The sequence below is a fragment of the Phacochoerus africanus genome, chromosome 4, assembly GCF_016906955.1.
Source record: "Phacochoerus africanus isolate WHEZ1 chromosome 4, ROS_Pafr_v1, whole genome shotgun sequence".
NCBI classification, from domain to species: domain Eukaryota; kingdom Metazoa; phylum Chordata; class Mammalia; order Artiodactyla; family Suidae; genus Phacochoerus; species Phacochoerus africanus.
The window spans coordinates 52,585,488-52,607,799 of NC_062547.1; the positions used below are offsets into that span (position 1 = coordinate 52,585,488).

At 47.9% G+C, this 22,312-nt stretch overlaps 1 protein-coding gene across 1 annotated transcript in view; it reads left to right on the forward strand.

Moving 5' to 3' along the window:
* Positions 1 to 22,312, forward strand: part of OBSCN (obscurin, cytoskeletal calmodulin and titin-interacting RhoGEF) — a 198,509-nt gene that overhangs the window by 92,049 nt on the left and 84,148 nt on the right. Inside the window, 19 exon segments of the mRNA XM_047776349.1 lie at positions 2,192 to 2,467; positions 7,552 to 7,827; positions 11,690 to 11,965; positions 13,274 to 13,558; positions 13,710 to 13,976; positions 14,120 to 14,389; positions 15,324 to 15,590; positions 15,889 to 16,155; positions 16,361 to 16,473; positions 16,587 to 16,740; positions 16,941 to 17,102; positions 17,187 to 17,291; positions 18,067 to 18,333; positions 18,571 to 18,840; positions 18,969 to 19,235; positions 19,326 to 19,592; positions 19,699 to 19,965; positions 20,930 to 21,202; positions 21,886 to 22,152. Of these exon segments, the coding sequence (XP_047632305.1) occupies positions 2,192 to 2,467; positions 7,552 to 7,827; positions 11,690 to 11,965; positions 13,274 to 13,558; positions 13,710 to 13,976; positions 14,120 to 14,389; positions 15,324 to 15,590; positions 15,889 to 16,155; positions 16,361 to 16,473; positions 16,587 to 16,740; positions 16,941 to 17,102; positions 17,187 to 17,291; positions 18,067 to 18,333; positions 18,571 to 18,840; positions 18,969 to 19,235; positions 19,326 to 19,592; positions 19,699 to 19,965; positions 20,930 to 21,202; positions 21,886 to 22,152 (4,596 nt within the window).

Sequence of the window (22,312 nt, forward strand, 5' to 3'; positions counted from 1 at the left end):
TTACAGACCAATCTATTATGGATTTTAAGGCCAAAATCATAAAATGAATTCATGAATTCATCAGTATATCAAGAGTAAGAGACCATGATGCAAGTCATATTCCAGGACTGCACATGTGGTTTAAATGGCAATATTAATCAGCATAAAGCTTGTATTAATAGACTGAATGCAAAAAGATGTGATTAGTTCAATGAGTACAGATTAAAATGGTTGAATTAATTGAATATCATAAATTTAGAAAAAAAGTGATAACCTTGAGCTTCAATTTATGCCATAAAATTCTTATAATAATATAAGTGTGTTTTTCCTTAATTTAATAAAAGGTGTTGGAGAAAAGCAATTGTCACTTAAGTTGTACCTTGAAAGCTTTGGCAGTAGGAATAATATATGTAGCCCACTCTAACCACCTAGTAGAGTAAGAAGGGAAGTAAAATAAACCACAAAGAATTTTGAAAAACTAAAGGTGGAATTTGCTGATGATATGACTACCCACTCAGAAAATCCCAGAGGTAAATTATTAGACTGAGTTAAGATTCTTGAGTAGGATAACCATTAGAAAAAGAATCAATATCAAAAATTCTACGTCTATAGTGTGGCAAATGTAAAAGAGTTACAATAGCATCAAAAATACCATGTTTCTAATTCTATTTCTGATAAAAGTTGCTAGGAGGCTGTGTGTGAGAAAAATTATTAAATATTCTCGACAGACAGTCAAGAGTTTGAAATAGATGGAGAGAAATCCATAAAAACACAGAGATGTAGATTAACAAAAAAAAAAAAAAAAAAATGGAGGTGGGGGGGATTTCCTGAGGACACGGATTTGATCCCTGGCCTTGCTCAGTGGATTAAGGATCCCTTGTTGCTGTGGCTGTGGTGTAGGCCAGCAGCTGTAGTTCTGAGTTGACCCCTAGCCTGGGAACCTCCATATGCTGTGAGTGCAGCCCTGAAAAGACAAACAAACAAACAAACAAAAACGGAAGGGGACTTTTGTGGCGGGAAAGGAGGGCAAGGCAGTGGAACTGAAAACTTGCAGATTCTAAAAGAGCCAATATGTTTTTTTTTTTTTTTAATTTAAAGGAAAGCCAAGTGTGAGCTTTTGCTGTACCAGTTATCAAGAATTATGACAAAGCTAGAGTAATAAGACAAGGGATGTCAATGCAGTGGAAGATAGTTATGAGACCAAAGCAATAGAATAAGGATCTCAGAAGCAGATACTTGCATAAAAGGACTGTTGTTACCCCCCACACCCACCCATGTGTTCCTGTGGTATCTAGGAGAAGTGGAGGGAGCGTGTAGGTCACATAAAGAGTGCTTGGATCGCTTAACCTTATGGAAAAAATCAAATTATCCTAGTAATTCTGATCAAATGGGAAAGTCCATTCCCAATGTCTCTGAAACCATGGTGTGAAAGCTAAAACTACAAAATCCTCAGCTAATACTTAAAGCTAGAAAAGATTTTTTACATAGGACACATGCCCTAGACACAATTTATAAACATAGTTGTGTATGTTAAAACTAAAAACATTGATTCATGACTCCCTGAGAGAGTGAAAATGTGAGTCTCACCTGTGAGAATGTACATAAAAGGTCCATAGTTGTCTTTCTCTAGTATTTGAGTATATACAGAGTGCCTTAAAATGAATAGAGGGAAAAAAAGACCCTATTATTAGTAAGTCAGTAAGAGTTGACTAAGTTCACTAGGTAGAACGAACAGTAATGGCCATCTCAATAATATTGGGAAAGATGCTCAGCTTCATGATTCCTCAGACAATGAATCAGAAGGCTACAGGGAGGTAGAGGCACTCATACCAAACTGGCAGAAGTTGACAGTACTAAGAGCAGGGAAGGCACCAAGCCTCAGCGATTCCCATGGATGTAGGTGAAAAGTTCCTTGTATCACCTCATGGAAGAGACAGTGGCATCATCTGTGGGGGTCGAGGAACACAGGCCTCAGGATCCTGCAGATTCCATGAGCATTGGCGAAGTCCTTTCCAAAGTCCCTTCTTGGAACCTCCCACATGGATCTGAGGGAGAATGTATAAATTGTTACTTGTTGCTGAGAAAGACAGAGTACTTCTGCAGGCCCCAGGGCTGTTCCAGTGTCTCTCTCTCATGCAGGTCTTCTTTCCCTGGTGCTGGCTTCCTGCCTGAGATGATGTCTTTGATTCTGTTTATCCTTCTCTGTCCCCAGAGCCCTTGGTGGCATTTGCCAAGGAGCAGCCAGCATGCACTGAAGTGCAGGCTGTGACGGGGGCCAGTGCCACGCTGACCTGTGATGTGGCCCAGGCCCAGACAGAGGTTACATGGTACAAGGATGGGAAGAAGCTGACTTCAAGCTCAAAAGTGCGTGTAGAGGCCAAGGGCTGCACCCGGAGGCTGGTGGTGCATCAGGCGGGCAAGGCAGATGCCGGGGAGTACAGCTGTGAGGCTGGGGGTCAGAAGGTCTCCTTCCACCTGGATGTCACAGGTCAGTTCTTTGTGGTACTAACTTAGTCTTTTTTTTTTTTTTGTCTTTTTAGGGCCGCACTAGCGGCACATAGGGATTCCCAGGCTAGGGGTCAAATCGGAGCTGTAGCTGCCGGCCTACGCCAGAACCACAGCAACTCGGGATCCGAGCCGTGTCTGCGACCTACAGCACAGCTCATGGCAACGCTGGATCCTTAACCCACTGAACGAGGCCAGGGATCGAACCTGCGTCCTCATGGATGCTAGTAAGATTAGTTTCCGCTGAGCCACGAGGGGAACTCCTGGTACTAACTTAGTCTTGTTTGGATTTAATGGGTGAATTCCATTATAGATGTCATAGACCCTGGTGCTTTCTCATTATACTTCATCTCTTCAGGCCTCCCATCCTCCCACCTCTTATTTTCATACCTGTGACTGGGCCAGGGGAGACAGGATGGGATCGATGTGTATGAAAGGGAGAGGATATTCTTGTACACCTTGAGTGGTGTGTCCACATATTAGTGCTTAGTTATGCATTCTGAGCACCTACCAAGAATCCTTGTCAGGTTCCTTGGCATCAAGGACCGTGGCTCTGTTGGGTGCTTGAGTTCTGAAGTAGACTAAATATCTTGCTCCTGTGTTATGTTACTGTGCTTTTTTGGATGTCCTGGTAGCTCCCAGACGCCCTCTCTCAGCACCATGTTGTGGGTCTCACTAGGTGAGAGACATTTGAATTTCTTTGAATTAGTATATTATTGGCTCTGTTGATAAGTTTTATCAGATATTCTGGAAAGTAGTCCATGTTCATGGAAATTCTTCTAGAGCATAAAAGAAGATACTCTCTCTGATTTGATTTATAGATAGCATAACATAGATAACAAAATCTGACAAGAAAAGTAGGGAGAATTAAAATTATAGGCCAATAAGAGTTCCCGTTGTGGCTCAGTGGGTTAAGGACCCGGCATAGTGTCCATGAGGATGCAGGTTCGAGCTCTGGCCTCATGGGTTAAGTATCGGGCGTTGCTGCAAGCTGTGACATAGGTGGCAGATGTGGCTCAGATCCCAATTGCTGTGGCTGTGGCGTAGACTGGCAGCTAAAGCTCTGATTTGCTGCCTAGCCTGGGAACTTCCGGCCTTAAAAAGAAAAAAAAAAAAAAATTACAGGCCAATCTCTTATAGATATCAAAGCCAGTATCTTCAACAAATATTAGCAGAGTCATCTGAGAATACAAGTCTAGATGAGAATACACTACGATGAAAATCATAGTCCAGGAATGCAATATTGGTTCAATGTTCAAAACATTAGAAAATCAGTATAATACATGACATTCACTGATTGAAAGAGAGAAATGATGTAGTAACACTTAATCATATGTCCCAATAGCTGCACAGAATCTTCTGTAGTATTGAGGACTCTGGATTCCGTCTGGTACTTGGGGTTTAAGGTAGACTGGACATCTCTTTCCTGGGACTATATGAATATCCTTCTGTTGTATATTTTGGCTATTCCCACATCCCTCACCTAATACTGTATTTGGGTTCTTTCTAATGAGATCTGTTTAAATCTCATTGAACAAAAATAAGGGGAAATTTTGGCCACCTAATCATACTTGGACTTAACCGTGAAACCAAAATTTGGTTTGTAATAGTTTTAGGTGTTCTGGGAGACTCTTTTACTTCATGTACCAAAATCTAGATCCCTGATTTGTTACAGTGTATGTAGGTAGTCAAAATCAAGAGCCAGGTATTGGTAAGTATGTACCTATGATATACACTTGAGATTTAGAATGTTCTTTTCAAACAAAATCTTTTTTCCCTTTGTCTTCAGTTAGAAACTGCCCAGGGGGAGGGGGAGGGAGTGGGAGGGTTTGGGAGCTTGGGGTTTATGGATGCAAACTATAGCTTTTGGAATGGATTAATAATGAGATCCTGCTGAGCAGCACTGAGAACTACGTCTAGATACTTACAACAGAGCGCGACAATGGGAGAAAAAATTATTTATATATGTATGTGTAACTGGGTCCCCATGCTGTACAGTGGAAAAAAAAGTGTGTTGGGGAAAATAACAATAAAAAATAAATTAATTAATTTTAAAAAATGAGGAGAAAAAAAGAACATTTTGTTTAAGTATTCTTTTTGGAGTTTGATTTGTAAACTTAGAAATGGAAATGAATAAGTAGCTTATACTATACCACCACACTTTGTTAAAGATGAGTTCCTGTAGTAGCTTTAGCCATGGTCTCATAAAACAGTATTTATTTTATAGAATTAAAAATAGTGCATTTGTGCCTCCTTGGCTGGTTCATAGAGAAGTCTGAGAACTAAATTTCTTTTCCTTTCATTAAGAGTGTGTTATTGTGAAATAACAATGGCTGCAATCCTACACTGACCTGTAGGTGCCAACACATAATAGTGTGGTATATTGTACCTGTATATACACACAGTTTGTGGATACGTGTAGATACCAAAAACCTCACTATCTTTGTCAAATGTTATTTAAGAGAATATGACAAGTTATTTTATGGTTGTCAATTTGAAGTTTTTGACAATTTTACCAGTTCCTAGAGAACTATATCAAAACTGTCCCAAGAAGATTTAGACAATTTCAACAGTCCTAAACTTTTAAAATAATTTTCTCAGAGACAAAGATCTGAGCCCAGCAGCTCTGCTGGTAAATTATATGAAATATTCTAAAAGAGATTCTTCTGGAGAATAGAAGGATCATGGAGATTCTTCTAGAAAATAGAAGGAGATACATTCTGCAAATGGTTTTCTGTAGATAGCATAATTGGACACCAAAATCGGACCAGAAAGATAATAAGAATTAAAATTACATTTCGGGAGTTTCTTTTGTGGCTCAGCGGTTAACAAACACGACTAGGATCCATGAGGATGCAGGTTCGATCCCTGGCCTTGCTCAGTTGGGTTAAGGATCCAGCATTTCTGTGAGCTGTGGCGTAGGTTGCAAACATGACTTGGATCCTGCGTGGCTGTGACGTAGGCCAGCAGCTATAGTTCTGATTTGACCCCTAGCCTGGGAACTTTCATATGCTGTGGGTGTGGCCCTAAAAAGCAAAAAAAAAAAAAAAAAAATTATAGGTCAATAGATATCAGCGCAAAAACCTTAGACAAAATATTAAAAAACTGAATTCAGCAGTATATCAAGAAGATAATACACTATCATGAAGGTTGTAGTCCCAGAATGCAAGGCTGGTTTAGTTTTAGAAACATAAGCAGATCAATATAAAGCATGAAATTAACAGATTGAATGAAAAAATGATGTGATTATTTCAATAAATGGAGAATAAAAGTTTTATAAAATGTGATGGTGTAAATCCAGAGTAAGGTTTGATAAAATTTAGCATTAATTCATGCCATAAAATTCTTAACAAACTGTAAATAAAAGTATGCTTCTTTAATTCAATAAACTGTACAATAGGAAGTACCAGGTAACTGCACACTTAATGAGAAGTTTGAAAGCTTTGCTTTTAAGAGTGAGAACAACACAAAAAGTCACTATTACCACTTCTATCCACCTATTTTCACAGCAGAGTAAGGAGGAAAATAAAAGTTGTAAAACTTGGGAAAACTTAAGTGGAAATCACGTATATGAATGTTAATTAAGAAAATCTAAAAGATTAGACTTAGTGCAAGAGTTGAGAAAGATTACCATGTAAAAAGAGTTAATATGCAGAAAGCATTTTTATCTTCTTACAGTAGCAGCATAGTTGGAAAATGAAATTCAAAAGATTTACAATAGTGTGAAAAGTGTCATGTTTCCAAGTGTAATAAAGATGTTTAAGACCTCTGTGGAGGAAAATTATTAAACATTTTTGAGAGAGAGTAAAAAAATACCTAAATAAATGGATGGAAATCTATGGAAGACTCAAATATATTCACATCCAACCAAAATCCAACAAATGTTCTTTGGAAGTTTGAAAATTGAGTAGCAGATTCTAAAGGCCAAGTAGAACCAACATATTCTTGAAGAAGAGAATTATTATATAGCTATAGTAGTAAAAATAATGGAGTCACAATACAGGGACAGTTATCAGATCAAAGGAACAGAACAATGAGGATCAGACCAATGAATAAATTAACTTCCCACTCCCCTGCCTTTTTTTTTTTTTTTAAACCATTGAGCCTGTGTAGGCAATGGAGAAAGGATGGACTTTTTAATATGGTGTTTTCAACATTTAATCATATAAAAAATTGCATAGGTAACTCGAACAACATTTAAAAAGGAGCTCCAGGTGAGTTGGAGACCACATCTATCTGTGAAGATAAAACCACAAAACCTCCGATGATCTCATAGATTATTTAATGACTTTAGGGTAAGGACAAATTTCTTAAACAGAACAATGGAACATGATCCCAGATTTGGCTTTATTAAAACTAAAACTTTGATTCACCCATAGGTGATACTACATGAGTGAAAAGGCAAGTTATACAGATGGATACAATATTTACAGATTATGTAATTGTCACATCTCTGGTACTTAAGCATATAAAGAGATCCTAAAAATGAACAAGGAGGAGACAGATAGTTCTATTGAAAACTGAGCAAAACACTTGAAGTGTGACACCACAGAAGGGCAAACAGTAATGGCCAAAAGATTGAAAAAGTTGCTCAACTTTGTGAGTCGTAAGGACCACACAAGAGATAGCTACAGGTGTACAACTTCATTCTCACCGAATTACTAGCAGTTGACAACACCGAGAGTAGGTGAGAGCATGGAGTCTCAAGATCTCTCCTGCACCGTGGGTTGAGAATCCTCTCTGCACAGTCCTGTGGAAAAACACTGCATCACCTAGGAAGGTTGAAGAACTCATGTCTTACGACCCTGAAATGCCTCTTGCAGAGTGATGTGTGCACAGAAGTCTTTTGCAGTGTCCTCACCTGTAACAACACACATGGATCTGTGATAGAACGTATAGATAAATTATGGTTACTTGCTGAGGAGGTGGCTTTTTCCAAGCCAGACAAGTAGCCAGGGTCTAGAGAAATTTCCAGTCCTCTGCTTCATCATTTAATCTTTCTTCCCCAGTGCTTCATCTTAGACTTATTTAGTATCTTTGACCCTGTGTATCCCTGCTTGTCCCCAGAGCCCATGGCGGTGTTTGCCAAGGAGCAGCCGGCATGCAGTGAAGTGCAGGCCATGGCAGGGGCCAGTGCCACTCTGAGCTGTGAGGTGGCCCAGGCCCAGACAGAGGTGACATGGTACAAGGATGGGAAGAAGCTAACTTCGAGCTCAAAAGTGCATGTGGAGGCCAAGGGCTGCACCCGGAGGCTGATGGTGCATCAGGCGGGCAAGGCAGATGCTGGGGAATATACCTGCAAAGCTGGGGGCCAGAAGGTCTCCTTCCACCTGGATGTCACAGGTCAGTTATTTGGGTGAGATGCTAAATTAGCCCTGTTTGGAGATGATGTGACTAGCTTATAGCCATGGCAGACCAAGTAGTCTTTCCATTTCATTTTATCTCTTCACATCTCCTATCTTCCCAGCTCCCACTTTAATGCCTGTGCCTAATCCAAGGTAGACTGGATGGGAAGGTTGTGTATGGAAAGAAGAGGGCACCATGAGTGGTGTTTCCATGTTGTAATGCTCCAGGTGATCTTTGTGTCCAGGACCCTGGCTCCATTTGGCTCTTGGAGCCTCAAGTAGACCAAATGTCTCTAACTTAGGGATATGAGAATAAACCTTTGGATGTTCCAGCAGCATCTAAATTCCCTCATCTAGCACCGTATGAGGATTCTCTATAATCATAGATGTTTGTATTTCTTTAAACCTGATAAACTGCAACCATATAATCATACTTGGCATTACCTCAAGTCTGAATTTTGTGAAGTTTTAGTTGTTTTGAGGTACTTTTCCTTCCTTCCACGTGGCTGTAGAAGTTACCTGTGTCCCTAAATTTCACAAAACCTAGGTTCATGTTCTGTTGTATTGTCTGTGTAAAGTAAACCAAGAGAAGAGGGTTGGTAGGTATGTGCCTTTAATGTGCACCTCTGAGATATGGGATATTCTTTTAAAAGCAAATTTTGGTTTCTTTTTGTCTTTGATTATTACAGTCTGTGTCAGAATTTCTGTTGGAGTTTAATTTATAGATTTAGAAGTAGAGAGTAATAAGAAGCTTTCCCTATACCAGCATGCTTTATTAAAGATGAGGTACTATAGTAGCAACCACTGACTGGTAAAGCAGTATTCATTTCATAGCTTTTCCTAAGGACTCCTGTGTGGTCTGTACTTCTCAGGCTGGTTCACAGAGAGTGAACTAACTTCAGTTTCCGTTTTTAAAGAGAGGTTAACCTCAAACAGAGATGGGCTGTGTCTCACATTGACTCCTAAGTGCCGCCAAACAATTTGATACTATTATCAGTATATAATGATTCATAGGTGTTTATAAATACCAAGAAACCCACTAGGAATCATTTCGATATTATTATAATATAATATGATATTATTTCACACAAGTACATTAGAAAAGTTTTGAAATATCGGCCAACTCCTAGAAAACTTACGCAAGAAGAAATAAACAACTTGAATATGAAACCATACATGGAACCATAATAAAAAATTTTCTCATAAACAAGATTAAGCTCAGTGCCTCTGCTGGTAAATTATTCTGGAAATATTATGGAAATAAATTATTCCACATTTATGGAGATTCTTTAAGAAAATAGAAAAGGGGTGTATATATATTCTTTAATTCATTTTATATAGCTAGCATAGCATTGATACCAAAATCTGACAAAAAAAGTATAAAGAACTGAAATAAGCCAATCTTTTATGGATGTCCGTATCAAAATCCTATACTAAATATTGGCAAAATGAGTGGAGCAGTATATGAATAGCATAACACAGTCAAATCTTAATCCAGGAATGCAAGGTTGGTTCAACATCAGAACATTAGAAAATCAATACAATCTATAACATTAAGGAGCTAAAAGAGAAGAAGGATGTTTTTACCTAAAAATGTTGAATGAAAGTGCTTAGTAAAATTTTTACATCATATCCAGAATCAGGGTTTTATAAAATGTAGCATATGGTTGTGTTAATAAAATTCTTAGTAAACTAGTAATAATAGGATAGTTCCTTAATTTGATTTTTTTTTTGTCTTTTTGCCATTTCTTGGGCTGCTTCCACGGTATATGGAGGTTCCCAGGCTAGGGGTCCAATCGGAGTTGTAGCCGCCGGCCTACACCAGAGCCACAGCAATGCAGGATCCGAGCTGCGTCTGCAGCCTACACCACAGCTCAAGGCAACGCCGGATCTTCAACCCACTGAGCAAGGCCAGGGATGAAACCTGCAACCTCATGGTTCTTAGTCGGATTCGTTAACCACTGAGCCATGACGGGAACTCCAGTTCCTTAATTTGATACAGGGTACTAAAAAAAACCAACAACAGCAACAATCAAAACAAGGTTTATAGGGAAAGCTGGAAAGCTTTTCCTTTTAATTGGAGCATTTTAAGTGACTCAACATCAGAACTTGTGTCCACATTATGCAGCCTGTAAGGAGGAATATAAAATAAAGTCATGATATTTAGATAAAGAAAAGTGGATCTCACAAATGATAAAATTATTAATGCATAAAGTAGGAAAGGTAAATTTTTAGAGTTAGTGAGAAAGTTGAGAAAGATCACTATATGAAAAATACACAGAAAACACTTCTGTGTTGAAGTACTAGCAACAGAGAGTCAGAAATTGATATTTTATTGCAGTTAAAGACAATACAATAGCATCAAAAGTATTATTCTCCTAATTTCATGTCTAATAAAATATGTTTAAGGTTTCTGAGGGAGGATATTATTAAATATTTGAGGGAGACAGTGGAGAAGATCTAAATGAATGGTGAGATATACATGGAAGGCACAAAGATATCCATTCTCCTAATCAAAATCCAAAGAAAAGTTCTTTGTGGGTGTGTCAAAATTGACAAGTTGATTCCAAGGGTGAAGTGGAACCAAACCACTTGTAAAGAACAAAGTAGAGCATTTGATCTGTAAGATATCAAACTTTTTTTAAAGATTTTTATTTTTTCTATTATAGTTGACCTACAATATTCTGTCAATTTCTGCTGTACAGCAAAGTGGCCTACTCATATATATATATTTTTTCTTTTTTTTCACATTATCCTCCATCATTTCCATCACAAGTGACTAGATCTGGTTTCCTGTGCTATACAGCAGATCTCATTGCTTATCCATTCCAAATGCATATCAAACTTATTATAAAGCTACATTTGTGAAGACAGCTGGGTTTCAATGCAGGGAAAAATACGCAGAACAAAGGAATAGAATAGTGAGCTTTGAAGCAGACCTACACGTAACCAGACTCCCCCATCCCTTTTCTGTTTTTTACCGTGTAGTGGTCTCTCTCACAGAACACAAAAACACCAACTCCAAGTGGGTTAATGACTCTAATGTGAAAGATAAAAGCAGGCTCTGAGCAGATAATATTGATTATTTAATGACCTCAGGGTAATAAAAGATTTCTTAAATGATATAAATGGATATAAATACATTAACTGTAAAGGACAAACTGCCATGCTTGCCTGTATTGAAATTAAGAATTTTATAGCAACACAATACACATAAAAGGTGAAAAAGCAAGTGACAAAGATAGAGAAAATATTTATACACCCATAATTGTCAAAGCTCTGATATAAATATAAAAGAGGTCCCCAAAATGAATAAGGAAAAGACAGACAATTCTACTGATAATTGGGCAAAAGCCTTGCAATAACACTACAGGAGAGCAAAGACCAAAAGCCAAAAAAAAAAAAAAAAATCAGAAATGGTGCTCTACTTTCTAAGTCATCATGACCATGCAAAAGAAAGCCTAGGAAATACAACTACACTTCCACCAGGTTGCCAACAATTGACAGTGCTGAGAGTAGTCAAGAGCATGGAACCTTAGGAACTCATTCACGGTGGGTGGGAATGTTCTCTGCACAACCATGTGGGAAAGACTGCAACTCTAGGAAGGTTGAGGTGTGCATGCCTCATGATCCCACAGTTCTTTTCCTAAAGAAACCTTTCACAAAATCCCCATTAGGAACAAAATACATGGATCAGTGGTAGAATGTATAAATAAATTGTGGGTACTTGTTGTATAACTAGAGCAAAGCCTGGAGAAGTTTCCAGTCTCCCTTCCCATCTGTCCAGGTCTTCTTTCCCTAGTGCTACCTTCCTGACTTAGATGGTGTCTTTGACCCTGTGCATTCCTCCTTGTCCCCAGAGCCTATGGTGGTGTTTGCCAAGGAGCAGTTAATGTGCAGGGAGGTACAGGCCAAGGCAGGAGCCAGCACCACACTGAGCTGCGAGGTGGCCCAGGCCCAGACGGAGGTGACATGGTACAAGGACGGGAAGAAGTTGAGTGCAAGCTCGAAGGTGCACGTGGAGGCCAAGGGCTGCACCCGGAGGCTGGTGGTGCAGCAGGTGGGCAAGGCAGATGCTGGGGAGTACAGCTGCGAAGCCGGTGGCCAGAAGGTCTCTTTCCACCTAGATGTCACAGGTGGGTGCCAGGGTTGAGTTGGGGGGGGAATGAGTGCCTGAAAAATTGGGGGAAATTAGCACATCTCCAGTAGGGTGGGGGTCATATGTCTGTGTGTTGGGCCTGTGCTGGGTTCTCCTCTGATGCAGTAAGCGGTAGGACTCTGTCCACTCAGAAGGTGCTTGAATTGTAGGATGCTTGCCACTGTCCTTGGTCCAGGACATCCTTGGCATCTGTGTCCCCAGGTTCCTAACCTCTCCACCACATCCCTACCTTTCTCAGCATGAAACCCACCACGGAAGCTTTCTCAGTCATCTGCAGGCAGCTATGGCCTATAGTCTGTAGAAATGGCCATTCTCTGTCTATGGCTGGCAAGGGGTGGGGAGGACACCATACCCATTTTAGTTCTTTCTGGGTATCTCGAGAGCCCAGCTCTGCTCTATGGAGCTTCTGGCCTTGGAATACTGTTGGGTCTGGAGTCCCTGTTTCTGTCCTTGGGGTCCTTACCATTCAGCTATCTTTAGGTCAGCCTGTTGTGTTGGCCTCTGCTTAGATGCCTGTCCCAGCCTGGTCAGTGTGTTGCCTGCTCCTGTCCCTCCCATCCCTCCTGGCTGCTGCTGACATCACTGGGTTTCAGTGTCCTGAGCTTGCTGACACTGTCCCTTGCCTCCCTGTCCCCAATCCTGCAGCTAGTATGGTCTTTCCAGGTGTCTCTTGGGTCAACTCTCTCAGGGACCCTCTTGGACCCCCTCCAAGACTTTCCTCTCCCCCTTCTCTGCCTTGGCTTTGCCCCCCATGCTTGAATGCTGGAAGTACTCAAGCTGTTTCACACCAGTCAGCTTTGAGAGTCTACCCCCCGCAAGGGTTCCTCTGCCCAGACTGTCCTCCTCCCCCTCCCTTCCTGGCCTTGTTCCCCACTGCTCTTCTGGAATGCTGACCTAGTCTCCCGGCTGCAGCAGGCTCACTGTGTCCACCGCTTTCCCTGCATTATATGCTCAGGGTGTCCATCTTCCCTTGGGGCATGGACATGGATCCCAGATTCTCAGCTCTTGGTCAGACAGAGCTTGTGGCCCCCAGGACTACGGTCCAGGTGGCTTCTCCTAGCCACCCTACACAGGCCCTGTGAGCCTGAATGGTGGCTGGCAGGTGGAGTGTGGCCCTGCTGCATTTACTCTCTGGTTTGTTCAGTGGAGAGCAGTGGTGGAGAGCTGGACAACCCTGGGCAGTTTCATTTAAGTCTTCTCCCACCCATGGCCCAGAGAGGGGACAGGGCCCAGGCCAGGGATTTGAGTTTCCCCTCTCTAATGCCTATTGATCACCATCCGCCAGAGCCTGAGCTTGAGCTCGCAGCCCTGGAAAGGCCAAGACGTAGGGAACCTCTGGTGGTCAAGGAACATGAGGACATCGTCCTGACAGCCACACTGGCCACACCCTCTGTGGCTGCGGTGACATGGCTCAAGGATGGCGTGGAGATTCGCCGCAGCAAGCGGCATGAGATGGCCAGCCTGGGGGAAACCCACACCTTGACTGTGCATGGTGCGCAGACCCTGGACAGTGCAGTCTACAGCTGCCGCGTTGGCGCCGAGGGGCAGGACTTTCCGGTGCAGGTGGAAGGTGAATGGGGTCATGGGGTGGTCCTCTGGGAATCCCTTGTTTGTGGCATCCTAGAGTGGAGCCCACATAGACTCAGGGCGCAAGACCCAGCGGTTCAAAGCTGGTGCTGCGGTCCAAGCCCTGCAGACTGACGTCCCCTCCCCTCCCTCAGAGGTGGCTGCCAAGTTCTGTCGTCCTTTGGAGTCTATGAGCGGGGAGCTAGGCGGCACGGTGACGCTGACCTGCGAGCTGAGCCCTGCTCAGGCCGAAGCGGTGTGGCGCTGCGGGAACACGCAACTCCGGGCTGGCAAACGTTTCCAGATGGCGGCTGCGGGACTTCAGCGCTCTCTCACTGTGACCGGCCTGCGAGCGGAGGATGCTGGGGAGTACGTGTGCCAGAGTCGCGACGACCGCACCAGCGCCACACTCACCGTTAGAGGTATGCCTCCGCCTGAGTGCTGGGTGAGCGGCTGGGCGGAGCATTCCTGGGAGGCTTCCTGGAAGAGGTTTTCTTCCGCGGTGTGCAAGGTCGCGGGCTATTGCCCCTCCTGCCCACCTCTCAAGTGGAGCTCCTGTCTGCAGTGCCTCGCATGGTCAAGTTCACGTCCCCGCTGAGCGCAGTGGTTGCAGAGGAGGGCTGCGAGGCTAACTTCCAGTGCGTGGTGACCCCCAGTGATGTGGCAGTCACGTGGTTCCGGGATGGCCTTCAGCTACAGCTCAGCGAGAAGTTTCTCATATCGCAGAGGGGTGCCAGCCACAGCCTGACCATCTTGAGCCTGGCCTTGGAGGACTCCGGCCAGATCACCGCGGAGGCTGAGGGTGTCAAGTCTACAGCTGCGCTCAGGGTCCGAGGTGAGGGTGTGGGGCACAGGGAGGGTGCACACTGGCTCTTTGCAGCAGGCTTCTCCTAGTGCACTGCTTCCAATGCGGCATCCTGCTGCTGCATATGTCCATCTCATCTGCTTTAGAGAACACAGGGTTTGTCAGCTGCAAAGAGAAGAGGAGGGTGGTGCAGAGGGCAGACACCTGCTTCTAAGGGAAGGTGGTAAACTCCAGCAGCATAGCTTGGTCCAGGTGTGGGTGGAGGTTCAGATGCTCCAGGGAGTCTTCCTAGGAGAAATGACCCTTGCTGAGCCCAAAGGAGAGCAAGGGGGAAGAGAGTGAAGTTGGCAGCCAGGGCAAGCAGATGCAGAAAGTGAGGATGCACTTGGCTCGCTGAGGCTAGATTGTGGGTGGGGAGGGAGAGCCAGAACTTTATCTAGGTAAGTGGGAACTGAGCCAGCGCAGGTTCTTGAGTAAGGGAGTGATGTGGGCAGAGTCACTTCTGGGGAGATCGTGGCACAGCATGAGACTGGGGGGCCCACTCGATCATTTCTCTTTCTTAACGTGGTGCATCCAGGGCCTAGTTAAAGAAAAAACTCGGGTGCAGCTGGTCTGGGGGCTCAGAGTCTGCCTGCCTCAACAGCTCCCTGTGTCCCCATGCTGTTGGTCACCTGTCACGCTTAGGAATTCCAGGCGGCCTAGCAGGACGTTGTTCAGAGAAGGGGAGCAGGGGGTGGGAGGGGCACGGGAAAAGAGAAAACCCCTGAGGCACAATTTTCTGCTATCAAATCGTACCTGTGCACGTGTGCAGCTTGGCCCTGACTATGGACAAAGCCTTGCCTTGCTTGGAGTAGGAACGTGGTGGAGGGCAGCTCTGCTGGTTAGGGGTTGGGGCAGGGTCCCTCTGCTTTGTTTTCCTAAGAGTGTCAGTGGCTGTGATGACCTCCCTCTCCTGTGACTCCAGAGGCTCCAGTGCTGTTCAAAAAGAAGCTTGAGCCACAGACCGTGGAGGAGCGGAGCTCGGTGACCATGGCAGTAGAGCTGACACGGCAGTGGCCAGAGGTCAAGTGGACACGCAATGCTGCGGCCCTGGTACCTGGCGAGAATGTGGAGATCCACGCAGAGGGCGAGAGTCACCGCTTGGTTCTCCACAATGTGGGTTTTGCTGACCGTGGTTTCTATGGCTGTGAGACACCAGATGACAAGACACAGGCCAAACTGACAGTGGAAAGTGAGCGGCTTATGCCTAGGGGTTGGGCATAGAGGAGGTGGGGAGGGGAGGAAGGGAGTGGATCTCCTCCTGGTAAAGGGGGAAAGACCCAGCTGAAAAAAGAGAAAGAGGAGGAAGGGGGGAGGGGTCGGATCACCATTTGCAGGGGCCAGGGAGGTGGAGAAGGGATTGAGGGGGAGGCCTCCTCCTGGAAGGGCAGGCCTCCCCCTCCAGGGCACCTAGAGGCTCCTTGTGGAAGTGAATGGGGTTAGCCAGGGTCTTGTTGCAATAGCTCATCCTCTCTCTCTCTGTCTCATAGTGCGCCAGGTCCGGCTTGTGCGGGGCTTGCAAGCAGTGGAGGCACAGGAGCAGGGTGTCGCCACAATGGAAGTAGAACTGTCTCATGCCGATGTGGAGGGCAGCTGGACTCGAGACGGTCTTCGACTCCAGCCAGGACCCACGTGCCAGCTGGCAGTGCATGGCCCCACCCATAGCCTCACACTGTCACAGCTGCAGCGGCAGGATGGAGGCCTTGTCACCTTCAGGGCAGAGGGCGTGCACACATCAGCGCAACTGGTGGTCACTGGTGGGTGTGCATAGGTGGGGTGGGACTCACTCCAGAGCACCTGTCCCTATCGCCAAGGTGGCCCAGGGAGGCAGGTGTGCGTAGGATGTAGAATCCAAGGGGAGGTGGGGCTCATTCCTAGAACCAGCTGAATCATCTCAATTAGCTCAGACCTTGTCTCCTTCAAGAGGCCCTGCTTCTCACCATTCCCCTCCTGTCTCCCCAGAGCTGCCTGTGAAGTTCACCCGTCCTCTGCAGGATGTGGTGGCTACAGAAAAGGACAAAGTCGTCCTGGACTGTGAGCTCTCACGCCCCAATGTGGATGTGCGCTGGTTGAAGGTGCCTCTGAACCCGGACTCCTCTGTTCCCTCTTGTCTCACACCATGGGTGGGCAGGAGTGGGACCAGTCTGCTTGGCAGTCCCAGCACTCACCTGGCTTCATTCCTCCGCAGGATGGTGTGGAGCTGCGGCTGAGCAAGACGGTGGGCATGGTGGCCCAAGGATCTTGCAGGAGTCTCATCATTTACCGGTGTGAACTTGGGGACCAGGGTGTATATATGTGTGATGCCCATGATGCTCAGACCTCAGCCTCTCTGAAGGTGCAAGGTGAGGGCTGGGTAGGTGGGTGCAAGAGTCTCTTGGCCCCCCTGAGTTCCCCAGCAAGTGCTTGGCCCTCCAGCTCTGCCCTTGCCTTCTGGCTCTGCCTACGCCACCCGTTCTGCACCCTCTCAGCGAGCTGGGGGCGGGGGGTAAATGTCAGACGGCTCTGTGTGTCAGGGTATGGCAGGGCCTGCTTGTTGCCACAGGCCGAAATATCCAGATCGTGAGGCCCCTGGAAGACGTGGAAGTGATGGAGAAGGAGGGTGCCACCTTCTCCTGTGAGGTCTCCCATGATGAGGTGCCTGCCCACTGGTTCCGGGAGGGCATTAAGCTTCGACCCACTGATAATGTGCGCATCCGCCAGGAAGGTGAGATGGGCTTTAGGAGGACTTCTCCCCCTTCCCACTCCCAGGCCACCTCTCCCTTTACTGCCAAGTGGTTTCTTTTCCCAGGAAGGACATACACTCTCATCTATCGGAGGGTCCTGGTGGGTGATGCAGGGGAAATCAAATTTGTAGCTGAAAATGCAGAATCACGAGCCCAGCTTCGAGTCAAAGGTAATGGCAGCTTGGGGCAGGGCATGGGCTGGACAATGTGTGTGTGTGAACAGGCCCATATACTGGGCCTTATAGGGCTGAAAGGCCAGCCGTCCCTGTTCTGGGGTCCCTCCAGGGAGACCCAGCAGGAGGGAAAGGGGGCATTCCCTCTTCGGCAGGAAGAAAGTGGTCTCAGAGAGGTAGGCTTGGGGTCTCCTTCGTTGTTTAAAATGGAGGTGCCAGTGAATTCTTCCTCCTGTGACTGTGGCAAGGGCTGAAGAGAAAGGGTTTGAGGCCTGGGCAGGAGGTGAGCCCACAAAGCTTTTCACCTGGTGGCCTTGATGACAGGCAAAGTGGCAGTGAGGCATGAGGGAGAAAGGGTCTGGGAACCTATGGGGCCAGGGAGGGCAGCGCATGTGGATGCATAGGGCAAGGGCAGGGTGCAAGGGACTGCAGGGTGTGCGGGGTGAGGGTGTGTGGCGAGAGGATGGGCACGGTTGGGGGACAGGGCAGGCATGTGCGTGGCAAGGGCCCACTGGATGATAGCTGGCATGTGGATGCGCCCACTTTCCTCATGGTCAGATGTGCACTTGCTGCTCAGCAAGTCCTAGAGCAACCCGAGGGCAACACCTCAACCTAGCTAACTGTTGGCTCTGGTGGACAGGCTGGCGCAGGTTGTAGAGCCTGAGCATGATAGCCTTGGCTGGCTGGTGGGAAGCTGCACAGCCAAAGCGCCCAGCCCCAGGGACTTGGGATTGTTGTGTGCCTGCCCTGACTCTGCTATGTGTGCCCACAGAGCTGCCCGTGGCCATCCTACGCCCACTGAGGGATAAGATCGCAATGGAGAAGCACCGAGGTGTGCTCGAGTGCCAGATGTCGAGGGCCAGCGCCCAGGTGCGGTGGTTCAAGGGCAGTGTGGAACTGCAGCCGGGAGCCAAATATGAGATGATCAGTGATGGCCTTTACCGCAAGCTAGTCATCAATGCTGTCCAGCCTGAGGATGAGGACACGTATACCTGTGATGCTGGCGATGTTAAGACCAGTGCCCAGTTCTTTGTGGAAGGTTCGGGCAGGGCTGAGTGGGCAGCTGTTCCTTTTTCCCCCAGGGGAGGGGCTAAAGCCTTTGGCACTTGGAGGCGGCCAGGTCTGAGAAGAACCTGATTGGGGGCGTCGGGGTGCCCTAGGGAGAATGTGAGCATGCCTGAGAGGGTTTATGCCTAGGAAGGAATGCCGAGCCTGCAGAGGGGTGGCTGGTGATCTTCCTGCGGGATCCTCCCAGTAACTGGCCCCTCACCTACAGAGCAATCCATCACTATCGTGCGGGGCCTGCAGGATGTGACGGTGATGGAGCCTGCCCCTGCCTGGTTCGAGTGTGAGCTCTCCATCCCCTCAGTGCGGCCTCCTAAGTGGCTCCTGGGGAAGACGGTTCTGCAGGCAGGGGCTGATGTGGGAATAGAGCAGGAGGGCACAGTGCACCGACTGACTCTGCGGCGGACCTTCTCCACCATGACGGGGCCAGTGCACTTCACCATTGGCAAATCACGCTCCACGGCCTCCCTGGTTGTCTCAGGTGAACGTGCGCTCCCCGACGGGTCGGCTGCCATGGAGAGGGTGCAGGGCAGGGCAGGGCGGGAGCAGGTGTTTCAGCCCTGTGGCTGGCCCACTTTATGCAGTGCCTCCTCTTTCCTCTCACTGCAGACATTCCCATGGTGCTCACGCGGCCACTGGAGCCCAAGGTGGGACGTGAGCTGCAGTCGGTAGTTCTGTCTTGTGACTTCAAGCCGCCCCCCAAGGCAGTGCAGTGGTACAAGGAGGAGACACCCTTGGCGCCATCTGGCAAGTTCAAGATGAGGCTGGAGGGTCACATGGCAGAGCTGCGAGTCCTGAGGCTCACACCCGCAGATGCTGGTGTTTACCGGTGCCAGGCTGGCAGCGCCCAGAGCAGCGCTGAGGTCACCGTGGAAGGTACTGAGCAAGGCGGCACAGGGTCACCAGAGGGTCTCTAGGGGAGTTGGCAATGATAGTCTCCTGAGCTGCCTGCTGTGCTTCTGGCAGTGCGGGAGGTGATGGTGACACAGCCACTGCAAGATTTGGAGGTCACAGAGGAGGGCTCTGCCTGCTTCTCCTGCGAGCTTTCCCACGAGGATGAGGAGGTGGAATGGTCACTCAATGGGACGCCACTGTATAACGACAGCTTCCATGAGATTACCCACGAGGGCCGCCGCCACACGCTGGTGCTGAAGCGGGTCCGGCAGGCTGATAGGGGCACTGTGTGTGCCTCCTCCCCTAAGGTTACAGCCTCAGCCCACCTGGAGGTCAAAGGTGAGGTGCCTTGTGGAGTCTGTGGGGACCTCTGAGATGTGCAACTGGCTCCCCTTGGACCAGAGCTGGCAGCTGGACCCCTTAGTCACTCACACCTTCTCTGCAGGGAAGCCGGTGGTGTTCCTGAAGGCGCTGGATGATATGTCTGTGGAGGAGCGGGGCACACTGGCCTTGCAGTGTGAGGTCTCTGACCACCAGGCCCATGTGGTGTGGCGAAAGGATGGTGTGGAGCTGGGCCCCAGTGACAAGTATGACTTCCTGCATACAGCGGGCACTCGGGGACTTGTGGTGCATGACCTGAGCCGGGACGATGCTGGCCTGTACACCTGCGACGTGGGCACTGATGAGACCCATGCCCGTGTCAGCGTGCACGGTGCGTGCTCCAGCTGGCTCCAGATATTGGGGCCAGGGCGCTGGGAGTGTGGTGCTTCCGCCTAAGGGACCTACCCACTGTCTGAGGCCAGGGGCTGCTCTGCTGAGCCTGGAGAGCTCAGGGCAGGCTCCTTCAGGAGTGGGCTTGATAGGGTCTTAGGAGGCACAGGTACAGTCAGGTAGGTCAGGATGATGGGCAACAGAGCAAGCTTGGGAGAAGGGACTGGCCCTGCTTGATAGAGTCCCAGAGTATGAGAGATTCAACAGAGGCTGGAGACATCCACTCTGCAGCTGGGGATGTGTACGTCCAGGTACAAGGTCCACAGAAGGGGCAGTCAGGAGAGCCTCCTGGAGTTGGTGAGTGGGAGAGGGCTGAGATGTCAGGAAGAGGGTGGCCCAGAAGGGTTTCCAGGCTATGACACAGCCACATTCCTTTCACACGGGCCTGGTTCCCCAACTATAGGACAGATGCCTGACATCTTGTATGCATCACTATCTCCTGTTCTCTCCCATGTGCATGGCAGGCCTGCTCCCCGGGAATCCCATCGTTGGTCTCTGATGATCTGGCCAGTTTGTGATAAGACGGGATAGGGGAGGTGGGGTGCTGAGTTTGTCTTAGAGCTGGATTGCCCCTTCATTTTGGGTACCTGTTTTTCTTCTGGAGCATGTGACCTGGCAACAACTGTGTAGTACCTCTTCTTTCCACATTGCTCTATAGCCAATATGAAGACAGCTGCCCTGGTCACAACTCATAGCTATCAGCCATCCAAACATCAGAGTGTGGACAGCTGGAGGGCAAAGGGGACATTTGCTGAAAAGGACACCAGGCCCTCTGGAAATGGGGCTGGGGAGGGTATGCTCTGTGGATGGTCTGGCCTGGGGCTGCTACAGGCTTGATGGCGCCTGTCTCAGGGCAGGCTTCCATGGGCCTGGCTGGCATGATAGCTGTCTCCCATGGCCCACAGATCTGCATGTGGGCATCACCAAAAGGCTGAAGACAGTGGAGGTGCTGGTGGGTGAGAGCTGCAGCTTCGAATGTGTCCTGTCCCACGAGAACACTGGCGATGTGGCTGTGTGGACAGTTGGTGGGAAAACGGTGGCTGGCTCTGACCGTTTCCAGGCCACTCGCCAGGGCCGCAAGTACACTCTGGTTGTCCGAGACGCTGTGCCAAGTGACGCTGGGGAGGTGGTCTTCTCTGTGCGGGACCTTACCTCCAAGGCCTCGCTCATCGTCAGAGGTGGGTGATGGCGGTAGTGGGAACTGACAGGTCAGGGGTCTGTCTCCAGGGGCTGGGTTGGGAGCTGCTGAGCCTGCACCCTCTCCAGGCAGCCTGGAGCAGGGGCCTTGGGCTTGGCAGCTGCAAGGGGGTGCTTTTGGGGAATGTCTCCCCAGCCCCTGGTTGGGGCCTGAGACATCTGTTGGGGTGCTGGGGGTTCTGGTTATTCATGGGGCTTACTCTCTAGGGTGAGGTTTTGGAGTCTCTGGGCAGGAGCAAGCCTTCTGCTTTCTGATCCATGGTTCAACTGCTGTGCTAGTTGCATGGCTCATGGCGCCAGTGAAATTGCCATTGGAATTTTGGACTTTCACTTCCAGCATAAATACTTGGTGCCGATGGTCAAAGTTCAACCCAGTCCTGGTCTCTGTCCATGCTTTGGGTTACAGGGCTCTGAAAAATTCTGAGAACGTAAGATTTTGTGGTCTAATATCTCTCCCTCCTAGGGTCCTCCCCTGACATTCCAGGCCTCTGAGGCTCCAGAGTTCAAATTCTTGGAGTTATAGGCTGTAGTCTTGTTCTCCAGAGCTAAAGTTTCTTGAGTGCCTTTCCTGGCATCTCCGCAGGCATGGCTAGGGCAGTGGCCATGGGTAGAGCTGTAGTCCTACCTCATGGACTTCCATCTCTGTGCTTTTTTTATTTTTCAGAGAGGCTGGTAGACATCGTGAAGCCACTGGAAGACCAGCAGGCCATGCTGGGTGAGGATGTGGTGCTGAGGTGTGAGCTTTCCCGGGAGGGAATCCCAGTGCACTGGCTGAAGGATGGGAAGGCCATTCGCAAGAGTAAGAAGTATGAGGTGCTCACTGAAGGCACCTGGGCCATGCTAGTTGTCCATGCAGCCTCTCTCAAAGATTGTGGCGAGTACACGTGTGAGACAGAGTCTTCCAAAAGCACAGCCAGCCTCCACTTGGAAGGTAATCCCCATGAGAGCCCCTGGGGCCCTGTGGCTTCTCTTCCTCAGTGTGGCTTGGGGCTGCCCAAGCTGTTCTGTCCCAGGCAGGAACTGAGGGGTGCCTGGTAGAGGAGGGGCTCACCCAGGTCCCTGAGGCTCTGTGGGTGGGCCAGGAAACTCCC